The 13,656-nt window shown below is 40.4% G+C and overlaps 1 protein-coding gene across 1 annotated transcript in view; it reads left to right on the top strand.

Moving 5' to 3' along the window:
* Hormad2 (HORMA domain containing 2) overlaps positions 1–13,656 on the top strand; it is a 95,819-nt gene that overhangs the window by 25,356 nt on the left and 56,807 nt on the right. The window contains exons 8-10 of the mRNA XM_021177751.1: positions 5,109–5,176; positions 8,274–8,425; positions 8,589–8,842. Of these exons, the coding sequence (XP_021033410.1) occupies positions 5,109–5,176; positions 8,274–8,425; positions 8,589–8,842 (474 nt within the window). The remainder of the gene's footprint in view (positions 1–5,108; positions 5,177–8,273; positions 8,426–8,588; positions 8,843–13,656) is intronic.

Here is a 13,656-nt window from a genome sequence, read left to right as displayed (position 1 = left end):
ACTCTATGTCAAGAGTGAATCCTTGTAAGATGAAATTCTTCTTGAAGATGAACTCTGAGTGTTTTTGTTTTTGTTAGTTTTGTACTTAGCACTGTTTACAGACATAAAGGGGACAGGACAGACCAAGTCTCTGACCTCTAGAAGCTTATATTTGTATGAAGAAGGATAACCAGTGAGTAAATAGAACTTAGTAAAGGTCGCAATGCTATGAAGAAAGTATGAAAGGTGTGCTGGTCAGTGATGAAGTAAAGATGACAGAAGGAGGGCTGAGATGCCCATTTTAGATTGACAAAGCCATAGGAAACATCCCTGGGGGCTAGACTGCTGTTGGAGCTGAGATGGAATAAGGGCAAGCCACAGCAATGACAGGTAGAACAGCACTGAGGGCAACAACAGGTTCTGGAGTCAGACCGCAGCTCTACCACGTCCTCTCTCCATCAATACTGACAACAATGATGCTACCTCAGAGTGTTGGTGGCATGATCCGGAATATAGACACACTGAGACCCCAAGACAGGAAGTGTTTATCGGCAGAAAAGAGACCCCGGATCTGTCTCATAAGTGAAAAAGGGAAATGGCAGAAGAGCTAAGTGGAGGAGAGGTGAGGAGGCATTGTAGGCTTTAGCACCAGGACAGTGAGAGGCCGGGGAGCAGTGCCACGCTTTGATTTGTACTCAGAACGTTTCTTTTTGTTGTAGTCCGAGGATTGGACTCAGGCCTTGCCTAGATTCTCCCCGACCCTTGCCCCCCCTTTTAAAAAATAACATTATTGAGATGACTAGCTCAGTATGCTACTCAGGTTGGCCTTCAATTGTGATTTCCCTGCTTTAGCTTCCTCAGTAGCACTTCCTGAGTGTAAGCATATGTAATCTGTACCTGGCCTGGTTTGTATTCAAAAACTCGTGGCTAGAGAACAGAGAATAAAGATCACATGGATGTGTGACTCACTTTGGAGACAGACCTGAGAAGTCTTTTCAGTGACTTGGAATAGAGAGTGAGAAACAGTTTGAAGATGGTGAACTTATCAAGGAATAACACTTTAAAATATTCTTTATATCTGTATTCATCTGTGTCTACTTGACTGTATGTGCATCATGTATGTGCAGTGCCTTTAGAATCCAGAAGTGGGTGTCAGATCCCCTAGAACGAGTTCCAGGAAGTTTTAAGCTTCCCAACTCCTCTGTAAGAGTAAAAAGTGCTCTTAACCCAAGCCATCTATCCAGCCCTGGGATTAACATTTTTTTAAAAACAGTTATATATCTCAACAGTAAAACAACTGGTTTAGGAATCAAATAATAAAAATATGACCAACTACTTAAAGGTCTCTTTTATTTACAAAATGTGTTCCCAGGGTATTAAGAGGCTAGAGCTGACTAGAAACAAGGACAGGTAAGAAGAATAGGCATTGTTTGCTTGGCAGGACAATTATACTTAGCACTGGCTAAGAGAGGACACTATGTCTAGCAAATCTGCACTGAACCTGTTGCTCTTAGGCACCTGCAGCCACCTCTGATCTGACCTATTTTTTCTATTGTATTCACAAAACAGTCCCCTGAAAATAGGTTGAACAGTTATAAAAGCAATTCTCTAATAACACTAACTCATTATAATCAATCTCTTGAGGTTTAGGCAGTATGAGCTGATTTCCAGGACTTGATCACTTGTGGTTAAGTTGTATACTAAAGATCAGCAGAGCTTTGAGCTCAGATCTTAGAGATAAGTAACAGGAATGTGAAAACTGCTTTTGATCATCCCCATTTCCACATTGTCAGATGAGTGAGGGTCATAGTCTGTGTTCTGATTTCAATTCATACTCTCTTTAGCACCTTCAGCTCTCTCTGCAAACTATAATTTATCTAGGTAAACAGTTATTTTTAAGCTAAAGCATTTTAAATTGTGTGTGTGTATGTGCACGTGCACACTTGTACATGTGCAGTTGTGAGTGGCAAGTGTATGGAGATCAGAGAACGACTTGAGGAGTCAGTTATTCTTCTGCTCTGGGTTCCTGGGATAAAACTTGGGTTGTCAGGCTTACAGTGTAAGCACTTTTATCCTCTGAGCCATGTCATCTGCCTGAAAGGACTATTTGAGTTTGTTTTTAATGAGGAAATTTGTTCTCTATAGTCAATCACATCCTTACCAATGATGAGAGCAGATAGCAGTAATAGATTCTAGTGAAGGAAATAAAACTCAGTCCTCTAGTTCCTCCATTCCCTTACTTCTTCTCTAAATCACCACAGTGGCTTTCTAGGTGTCCTCAGGGCTTCCCTGCATGTGTCCTTCCTTCCCTTCTTTCCTTTCTTCCTTCCATCCTTCTTCCTTCCTTTTTCTTTCTCTCTTTCTTTTTCTTTTTCCTTTTCCTCTTCCTTCCTTTCTTCCTTCCTTCTTTTCTTTCTTTCTTTCTTTCTTTCTTTCTTTCTTTCTTTCTTTCTTTCTTTCTTTCTTTCTTTCTTTCTCTCTTCCTCTCTTCCCTCCTTCCTCCTTCCCTTCCCCTTCCTCTTTCTTTCTTTCTTTCTTTCTTTCTTTCTTTCTTTCTTTCTTTCTTTCTTTCTTTCTTTCTTTCTTTCCTTCCTTCCTTCCTTCCTTCCTTCCTTCCTTCCTTCCTTCCTTCCTTCCTTCCTTCCTTCCTTCCTTTTCTGAGAGAAGATTTCTCTGCTTAGCCCTGCTGTCCTAAAACATACTGATCCGCTTTCCTTTGCTTCCCAAGTTCTGAGATTAAAGGCATGCACCACCACACCTGCACACTCCCTGTCTGTCTTAGACACTGTTCTTTTGCTGTGAAGAGACACCATGACCAAGACAACTCTTACAAGAAAAAGCATTTAACTGGGACTTGCTTATAGTTTCAGAGGTTTAGTCTATTATCATCATGGTGAAGAACATGTCAGCACACAGCAGACACTAGAGCAGTAGTTAATGACTACATCCTGATCTGTAGGCCAAGATTGGATGAGGGAAGATAGACAGACAGACAAACACTGGGCCTGGTGTTACCAGGGATACACTTCCTCCAACAAGGCTGTACCTCCTAATCCTCCTAATCCTTTCAAATAGTTCCACTCCCATCCTGATGACTAAGCATTCAAATATTTGAGCCTATCAGGGCCATTCTTATTAAAATCAAAACATTGTCTGTATTCTTTTTTGTTTGTTTAGTAGTTGCTGTTTGTTCTATTTAAATTTTGTATGTATGTGTGTGTGTGTATGTATGTTTTTAAGATTTATTTATTTATTTCATGTAGGTGAGTACACTGTAGCTGTCTTCAGACACATCAGAAGAGAGCATCGGATCCCCATTACAGATGGTTGTGAGCCACCATGTGGTTGCTGGAAATTGAACTCAGGACCTCTGGAAGAGCAGTCAGTGCTCTTAACCGCTGAGCCATCTCTCCAGCCCATTGTCTGTATTCTTAATGTGCACAGAGAGATCTTTAAAAACTGCAAACCACTGATCTGTTTAAACTTTCAGTAGACTTTGATGAATTTAGAATAAAATCCAAAATCCAGCCGGGCGTGGTGGCACACGCCTTTAATCCCAGCACTCGGGAGGCAGAGGCAGGTGGAATTCTGAGTCTGAGGCCAGTCTGGTCTACAAAGTGAGCTCCAGGACAGCCAGGGCTATACAGAGAAACCCTGTCTCAGAAAACAAAAACAGAAACAAAAACAAAAATCCAAAATCCATACTATTGTCAACATAGTCTCAGCAACATCTCTCATTTCTACCTAGTTGGCTTCTTTTTGGCTTCTGAGAAAACATCCCTTCTCAATCCAGAGCTTTTGCATTACTGTTCTGTCTGTCTGTCTGTCTGTCTGAGGCATTGTCCACAGGTCTGCATATGACTGACTCCCTTTTAAAAAACAAAATCTATCTATCTATCTATCTATCTATCTATCTATCTATCTATCTATCTATCGATCGATCTAAAACTCCAGATTTTATTCCCCGCCCTCGTCCACCCTCTAACTGTTCCATATCCCATACCTCCTCCCTGTCCCCCTGTCATCACGAGGATGTCCCCACCCCACCAGACCTCTAAACACCCTGGGCCTCCAGCTCTTGAGGGTTAGGTGCATCTTCTCTGACCGAACCCAGACCTGGCAGTCCTCTGCTGTATATTATATGTTGGGGGCCTCATATAAGCTGGTGTATGCTGCCTAGTTGGTGGTCCACTGTTTGAGAGATCTCAGGGGTCTAGGTTAATTGAGACTGCTGGTTCTCCTACAGGGTTGCCCTCCTCTTCAGCTTCCTCCAGCTTTTCCCTAATTCAACCACAGGGCTCAGCAGCTTCTGTCCATTGATTGGGTGCAAATATCTGCATCTGATTCTTTCAGCTGATTGTTGGGTCTTTTGGAGGGCAGTCATGATAGGTCTCTTTTTGTGAGTGCTCCATAGCCTCAGTAATAGTGTCAGGCTTTAGGACCTCCCCTTGAGCTGGAGCCCACTTTGGGTCTGTTGCTGGACCTTCTTTTTCTTAGGCTTCTCTCCATTTCCATCCCTGTAGTTCTTTCAGACAGGAACAATTATGGGTGAGAGTTTTAACTGTGGGATGGCAACCCACCCCCCTCACTTGATGCCCTGACTTTCTGCTGGAGGAGGGCTCTACAAGTCAAAAAATACTATATCTTCAGGAAATTTTCCTGATCCTTCTAAGTCTAATGAGCCCTTCTTTCTCTCCACTATGCACTTTCTGCCATACTATCTGTTTTATGTTGTCTGTGGCTCCAGTTCTATCTGAAATTACCTTGTTTTCTTCGTTCACTAGCTAGCTCTGTAGATTCTATGGAAAAACAAAATCTCTGCCTTGTTCACCGCAACGACTCCGGTTTTTAGCTTAAAGTAGATAATTTGATGAAAGATTGATTACATGAATGAATTATTCCTCAACAGGTGATATCTAATGGAAACAGTTGCTACCTAACTTATTTTTAGAGGAGAGAGATTAAGTTATCATTATATCTGAAACCACTACTCCTTGATAAAGTAATGCTGTGAGACAAGAATACAGAGGAAACATAGGAAATATTCAACAAAATGTTCCTTTTATGAGGTAAAAATCTGGTTTTGTTTCAAAATTAACTTCTTTCTCTGCTCTCTTTGGTTTTTCTAGAAAGTGACTGAGATATACCAATTCAGATTCAAATACACAAAAAAAGGAACCACTATGGACTTTGACAGGTAGACTCTAATTGTTTAATGAACATGAGAAATGTATTGGAGTGCAGTAAATATAAGCTTCTATGTGGCCAGTGGAAATCTTACATCTTTTTGTAATTTTCTCATAGCCCTATAAAACCTCACTATCACAAATAGAAATTATAATAATTGTTTTAAGGTCTAAGGTCAATAAATTTGGCTGGTGAAAGTAGAGGCAATGGTGGATGTCATGGCTCTTAAAAGTATATTAATAAAGGGGCTGGAGAGATGACTGTGGTTAGAAAGCACTCTTCCAGAGGACCTGAGTTCAATTTCAAAGTCAGGTGGCTCACAACTGTCTTCTGTAACTCCAGCTCCAGGTGAATCTCGCCATGCACAGACCCACATGCAGGCACACACCTACAGATAATTAAAAATAATTCTTGAAAGAACAAAAGATTTAATGTAAAAATATGTTAATAAGGCTGTCAACATGACGTTAGATAAAGAACCCATATGAATGTCTCTAGCTATTAATCCAGTAGCTCTGTTGGCGTGCAAAGATGTCAATTTATTCCATTTTCAATAGAGGAATACTGAGCCTGAGGGAAAAGAAATTACTGGATTATTTCCCTTTATGCACAAATGCTGTCAGTTGCTTATCCATACATATACACATACCATTTTCTATGTGTCATATGAGAAAACTCATATACACTTAGTTTCCTATAAGTCTTTTGTTGTTTTGTTTTTTGACACAGGGTTTCTTTATGTAGCCCTAGCTGTCCTGAAACTCACTCTAGACCAGGCTGGCCTCAAACACAGAATCTGCTCGTCTTTGTCTCCAAGTGCCCCACCTAAAGGTGTAGACTACCACCACCTGGCACCATCAAATCTTAAAATCCATATTTTTAGATATAGTAATGGGTCAAAGAGCAAAACCAAGGAAAACCGTAGTGCACATGGAGATGTTTGCTAGGGAACATCATTCATCTCTCAGAAGCTTGGGCCTTAGATCAGCCAGCGGGTGTAGTGAGCCAAGGGCTGCAGATGCGACAGGATAGAAGGATAGATAGACAGAGTCTCTAAAAAGACAGTTAATGAAAGTCTTCAAGGGGAGATAGCTACCCTGAAAGGAACAATTCTGAAGAGAAATTGACCATATGCCTTCTTTCCAATAGGTTCTTCCTTAAGTATCCTCTCATTTGTGAGACTTGCAGAAAGTACTCAGATATAAAAAGAAAAGTCAGTTCCAGGAAGGATATTTAAAACACTAGCCACAACTAATTAGTATTTATATATACACCGTTTTACAGGTTCTATAGTACTTTGCCTTTTGTTTTGTTCTGTTTTTCGAGACAGGATTTCTCTGTGTAGCTCTGGCTGTCCTGGAACTCACTCTGTAGACCAGGCTGGCCTCGAACTCAGAAATCTGCCTGCCTCTGCCTCCCTGGGATTAAAGGCGTGGGCTACCACCGCCCGGTGGTACTTTGTCTTTAAGGCAGCATCTCATGTGGCTCAGGCTGACTTTGACTTAACATATAGGCAAGGTTGTGCTCTACCGAGCCCAGCTGTATATGATATACTTCATGCTTCCCTCTGCCCCCACATAAACAGTTATCCTTACCTCCAAAACTCCAATATACGTATTCTGGACAACCAGATTAATCTTTTTGTTTGTTTTAGAGATACATATGCTGAAAGGTAAACAATAAAGCAAATGGGTAAAATTTTCAGATACTCCAAAGGTGAGAAGATAATATGTAGTATAAATTTCTAGAAATATTACTTAAACGAGGGTCCTTAATATGATCTTCTGATGTTTCATGAGCCTTTATGAGCTACATAGCTATACCCCTTCATTCTGATTAAAAATCTGATTTGAAAAGTTGATGGAAATTGATAGAAAAGGTAAAATAATCCAGTTAATATATGTTTGTTTACTTTGTGATCTGTCACTGCCTCCAAAAATTAGGGAGAGAACTAACAGATTAAGAACTTGGGATTATTTTGCAGTGCTAAGTGCCAATATGTTCAAGGTCCTGCAAATATATTGCCATTGTAGCGTGTCCTTGAAGACACTCAAATGTGAGACTAATTGGGAAGAAAACTTTGTACAGAAACAAGAAAATTTGAATTAGACGATAATTAGCCCAGCTCTTTGATTCATTTATTAATTCAGCAAATATTTATTGAGTAGGTGAATACCAAACCTAGTACTGTGGAGATGAAAGATTGAGCCATTCATAGTCTATATTGGGACAGATAATTCTTCGGAGGGGAGGTGCAGAATATAGGGAGACTTCTTGAGGAGCTGGCACGTGAGCGAGGTAGGTGCTGTGGGAGCATCAAGGTGAGAGACAGAAAGTATAATATGGCTGCTGATGCCTGTGGAACATTACGATGAGAAACAGAAAGTACAGTATGGCTGCAGATGTGTGTGGTTGAAACAAACTGGGTGGGGGTGGGGGTTGAAGAATAGTTGTACATGCGCCATCTCTGATGTTTGGTTCAAAGGTGACAGATGTAATAGAAAACTTTAGCATAAAGGTGACATAAGCAGACCCTCCTATTGGGAATAGTATTTTGCCTGCAGCATGGAGAATGTCTTCAAGTTTAGACAAAAAGAAAGCCAGAAGAATAGATGCTTTAGTAACCTATGTCGGAGTGAGGAGGGGATTTCTTTGAGAGACAATCAGATGGTAGATAAGCATAGAGCTAGAGACTGATTTCATGCTTGGAGAGCTGCAGAGATAAGCTTATCTCACAAATGGGCTACCTGACCTAGAATGTGTGCAAATGACTTGACCGAGGTCATTCAGCTGACTAAGAGTACAGCTGATATTAGATGCCAGGTCACCTAATTACAAATCCATTGTTCTCATTATTAGGACATGTGACTATTTGAAAGTCAAAAATTTTAAATGATTCTTAAAATGCATCAAGAGTATCTGCTATTCAGAGATTCTGTACATATGCATTGCAGAAAATACTATTATTCCCTTGTTACCCCTTAAAAACTGTCTACCAAATGTCCTCATGTTTAATTTATTAAATGACATAGCCAAAAGTTGTGTTGTTTTGCAGTATACTTCGAATGTTATACGTGATTGAAAGTGCCATTTTTCTGTGACTATAGCAGCAGTACAAGCTTTGAAAGTGGGACAAACAGTGAAGATATTAAGAAAGCCTGTTCCCTACTAATCCGTCAATTGTATATACTGATGCAGAACCTTGGACCCCTTCCTAATGATGTTATACTTACTATGAAACTCCATTATTATAACTCAGGTAGGTAGAGACCTTGGTTAAATTCCTAGTTAAGTGCGCAAGTGATGTTGTGTATAAGTAGAAGGATTCATAGGCACCTGAAAGATGGTTTTACTGTATATGAAGTATTTATGTCACGTACTCTATTGAAACTTAATTTGAAATATTTTTGTCCTTTCTGCAGTGACCCCACATGATTACCAACCCCCTGGTTTTAAAGAAGGGGTGAATTCACACTTCCTGTTGTTTGAGGGGGAGCCTGTGAGCCTTCGAATGGGTTCAGTCTCCTCTGGCTTTCACAGCATGAAAGTAAAAGTCACAACGGAGGCCACCAGAATGCTCGATGGGGAGAACAGTGTCAGTCAGGACGATGGCACTACTGAGATAGCTCATCAGGGTCTAGACTGTGACGAGGAAGAGGAGGCCTGCGGCAGGCAAGTAAGAGCAACTTTTAGTGACCCTTCATTGTTTTACGTAAACACAGGTGACATTTCCAGTTTGTATTTAGGTCATGTCACAGTAACAGAGTCCAGTGGAGCATGCCAGCTATGAAAACTGAAACAAACTAGCTTGTGACGTCAAGGACTTTTTAGTAAAACCGTCCTTCTAGAAGGAAATCTATGCTGTTGTATGAGATTGTCTAGCAATAAGAAAAATTCCTAGAGTGTTTTTATAGTACTTAAAAATATTCTAAGTATCTGGTATGTTCATACTCAATAGAAGCATACATAGCTCTTAATTAGTAGTAACTGGACATGAGGGTTAGGGAGGAACATTTTTATGGATTAACCTGAATCAGAGAGAGAGAGAGAGAGAGAGAGAGAGAGAGAGAGAGAGAGAGAGAGAGAGAAGAAATAAAAACATCTATGACAAACATTGCGGTTTGATTGCTGGGGAGAGCTGAGGGGTTGAGAGCTTGCAGCCAGTCCCAGTGATAGGTAGAGCTTAGAGCCTTTGACTTTGCTTGTTTCTATAAAGCCTTAACTGTGGACTTACTAAGGCTCTGCTTTGTAGTAGGAAGGTCCATACCATGATTTAGTAGTTGTCTGGATAATAATGCTTGCTGTGTGCTAACACTGTAGGTGAAGGATTCGGAAACAAAAACATTTTCTGGCTGTTTAGTGGAAAGGGATACTATAAAGATATTTGTTGTTGTTGTTGTTGTTGTTGTTTTAAGATCCTGCTTTTAAAAGATGACTGTAGAAGCTGTAGAGTTGGCTTAGCAGTTAAGAGCCCTGGCTGCTTTTCCAGTGGACCCAGGTTCTATTCCAAGCACCTATGGGGCAGCCAACAACCATCTGTAACTTTAGTTCCAGGGGATCTGACGCCCTCTTCTGGCCTCCATGGGTACCAGGGCACACACATGCAGGCAAAATATCCATTCATGTAACAATAATAACATCAACAAGAATTTGATGGCTTACCACACTGGGCAGCTTCTAAAAGTACCTTCTAAGTCTTTAGCTCAGCATTAGTTTAGTATATTGAAAGGGAGATCCTAGTCTTAATTCAGTTAATATGACAAATGTAACCAAACAACAGGTTTTTAATGGTTTTCTTTTTAAAGCTTTTTCATTGTGTCGGGCAAGAAAATAACTAGATTCTAGTGCATTATTTTTCATTTGATTCCATGTCAAAACAGACATAGCTAGCATGGCAAAGCTAAACATAATAACAACAATAATAGTGGATAAGAGAATAATGAGACTATTTTTATTTTTATTATGAAGAAAAAACTTAACAGCTGTAATCGATCATGCCATTAATTCCACTACTTGGGAGGCAGAAGCAGGGAGATCTCTGTGAATTCAAAGTCAGCCTGGTCTACATAGTGAGTTCCATGAAAGCCAAGGATACATAGAAAAAACCCTATCTTAAAAAAAAGAAAGAAAGAAAAAGAACTAAAGAAAGAAGAAAAATTTTAAAGGGACTGGAGAAATGGCTCAGTGGTTAAGAGCTGATACCCTCTTGCAGAGGATCCAAGTTTCATTCCCAGAACCTATGTGTGATAGTTCACAACTACCAATAACTTCATCTTCTAGGGGGATCTGTCACCTCTAGACTCCATGGGTACTCATACTCATATGTGCATACCCACATATGCACATACCCTTCACACGGGTGTGTGTGTCTGTGTGTGTATGTATAAATGTAAATACTTTCTATCAAGACTATACATAGTTAAAAAGGCAGGCATGCTTGTACATGTCTCCAACCTTAGGAGCAAATGTGGGGATAACAGAAGTTTATGAGCAGCCTCTGTTAGATAATACGTTTGAGGTCAACTTGGGCTATCTGAGACCAGAAAACCAAAAANAAAAAAAAAAAAAAAGCAGATTGTCCTTCTCTTTTGCCAAATACATGTAAGCAGAGCAGCCTGCCAGGGAAAGAGGAGTGGCAGGGGTCTGGACTTGCTGAGAGGATTCACTGACGTAAGAACCACTGACATCCCCACTAAACTATCCTAGTGTTTTCTTCCTAGAAAGAACTCACGTCCACATTCTGACACACAGATACAGGGAACTCTCATCTTTATTACTTTAAAACATTTTTGAGAAGAGTTCTCTTTATAGCTCTGACAGTCCTTCCTTGTAGTTTTACTATCTTGGAGAGTATTAGTTTGAGTAAATATATAGATAGACTCTGTCATTTCTGTCTTTTGCTGGACTGTCAAGAATGTGATCTCATTATTGTGTATTTTTCCTTTCCACTGCTGTATTCTACTCGGTTTTGTTTGTTCAGGGGTTTGTTTTGTTGTTGTTATTGAGATAGTTTCACTATGTAGCTCTGACTGGCCTGGAACTTGTTCTATAGACAAGGCTGGGCTAGAACTCATGGAGATCTGCCTGCTTTGCCCTCCTCCTGTACTGCAGTTAGCACTGTGTACATTAGATTGACCTTATTATTTTCCTTTGGGACAGAATCTGTGTTGCCTAAACTAATCTTAGGTTTCTGACTTCAAGTGATCCTGGTCTGTGGGGACATGCTTCAGTCTCTCATGTCACTGAAAGGTCGCTCCTGTCCAGTTATTGTAGTCTGGCTGGCCTGGAACTCATAAAGAGCCACATAGCTCTACCTCCACATCCTGAGAGCTGGGATTAAAGGTCTGTGCCACATCTATATGCACACTTACTGGTACACATGCAAATGAGTGTCTACAGGGAAAATACTAGTTTTAGATTTGTCTTAATCACTGCTCTGTTACTATTAAGAGACACTATGATGTGTCTCTGTGAAGAGACAACTTATAAAAGCAAACATTTGAGGGCTTGTTTACAGTTTTAGAAGGTTAGTTCATTTTCATCATGTCAGGGAAGATGGCAGCATACAGGCAGGCACTGGAACAGTCTCTGAGAGCTATATCCTGATCCATAAGTAGAGAGGACTCTAGACTTGGCATGGGGTTTTAAAACCTCAAAGCCCACTCCAGCTTCCTCCAAGAAGGCCATACCTACTCCAACAAAGCCACACCTCCTAATTGATCTAATTCTTCTCAAATGGTGCAGGTTCCTGATGACTAAGCATTCAAATATATGAGGCTCTTATTCAAACCACCACAGGTTTACACATTTTCAACTTTGTTAGAAAGGACAGAATAGTTTTCCAAAGTACTATACCCATATTTATTATACCAACAGTGGAAGACAGACCTCGTATTCTGTAAGCACTTAATATTGCAGAGTTCATCTTTTCAGTGTCTGCTTGGTATGCTTGCACCTTATCATTTTAGTGTATTTCTTATTGTTGATGCTTGAGCATTTTTTCATTAGTCATTCTGGTTTTCTGGAGCATTGAATTATCTTTCTTTATTCATATGAAAATATTCTGGGGGTTAGAGAAATAGCTCAGTGGTAACAATTTATACTGCTCTCCCAGAGTCCCTGAATTCAGTCCCTAGCACCCATGTCACGGGGATCATGATTGCCTGTAACTCCAGCTCCAGAGGGACCTATTGTCTAGCCTCTGAGGGCACCTGTATTGTGTGTACAGCAGACAGACAGACATATATGCACAATGTACAAAATTAAAAGAAAAAATATTCTGATAATCTTTCTTTTTTACTTATTTATGTTACAGTAATTTGTCTATTTTTGTGGCTTGTCTTATCTTCTTTAAGTGGTCTTTTGGTAAAGAAAGGCTGTTCATTTAATGTAGTCTAATCTTTTATTCTGACATTCTTAAGAAATTATCTACTTAAATATACATATATACACTTTAAACTCTCACCGTTCTTACTCTCTAGCCCTCCTTCTCTCTTTCTCTTCTCACCTCTCTCCTCGTGGCCATGGCCGGCCTCTCTCCCTTTTTCTACCTTCTCTCTTTCCCCCTGCCTTTCTACAATAAAGCTCTAAAACCATAGACTGTCTCTCTGCTCATCAAGGCCCACCATGCTTGAACGATGGGATAGGCTTTCCTCTAACGAGCCCAGTCTAACCTCCTACCGAAAGGCCTTCCTGTGCCACTGACTGGACCAAGGACTCTCACCTGTGTGGGAACCACACAGCACCTCCCTCTCTCCCCGCCCTCTCCTCCCTTTGGCCCTGGGGCTGACTGAGCCATCCCCCGGGATGGGAGTGGGGGCATTCTGTTCTCAGGTCTTCCCTGTGTCCAGTGGTGTCTGGGATGCCCGAGGCTGAGAACCTGTTATCTAGAACTGCCTCTTGTCCACCACCTGCCTAGCTGGGGAATTCCAAGGATGTGAGCTCAGCGTGGTACACAGTACACATGGAACCAGCTGAAGTTGCCTCAGAAAGCAATGGTTGTATGGCATGCTAGCTATACATATATGTATATATGTGTGTGTATATATGTGTTGAAGTTCACCACATAGAATAATTTCTCTTGTGAGCCCTATTTAAAACTCAAGACTATCAGAGTTACAGATCCTTGCTGGCACAACTCCAGGTTGAATTCTGTACCATCAGCTATTCAAGGACTCCATTAGAATACCAATTGCTTCCTCAAATATGTAGCCTTTGCCTGATGAAAGTTCCCTTGCTCTGAACACAATGGAGTATCACTTGGAAGTGACAACGTACTGTTCTTACCTATTCAAACTAAGAAATAGTCCATAAAAATGAGGTCTTTTATTAAAAATACACACACACACATATATATATGTATATATATATACACACACACACATATATATACATATATACTATCTACCTCATACCATAAATGAAATAATCTGTGTGTGTGTGTATGTGTGTGTGTGTGTGTGTGTGTGTTATTTCATTTATGGTATGAGG

Source organism: Mus caroli, chromosome 11 (assembly GCF_900094665.2).
Source record: "Mus caroli chromosome 11, CAROLI_EIJ_v1.1, whole genome shotgun sequence".
Lineage (NCBI taxonomy): Eukaryota > Metazoa > Chordata > Mammalia > Rodentia > Muridae > Mus > Mus caroli.
Note: the sequence above shows the minus strand (reverse complement) of the source record. Positions and strands in the feature narration are given on the sequence as shown.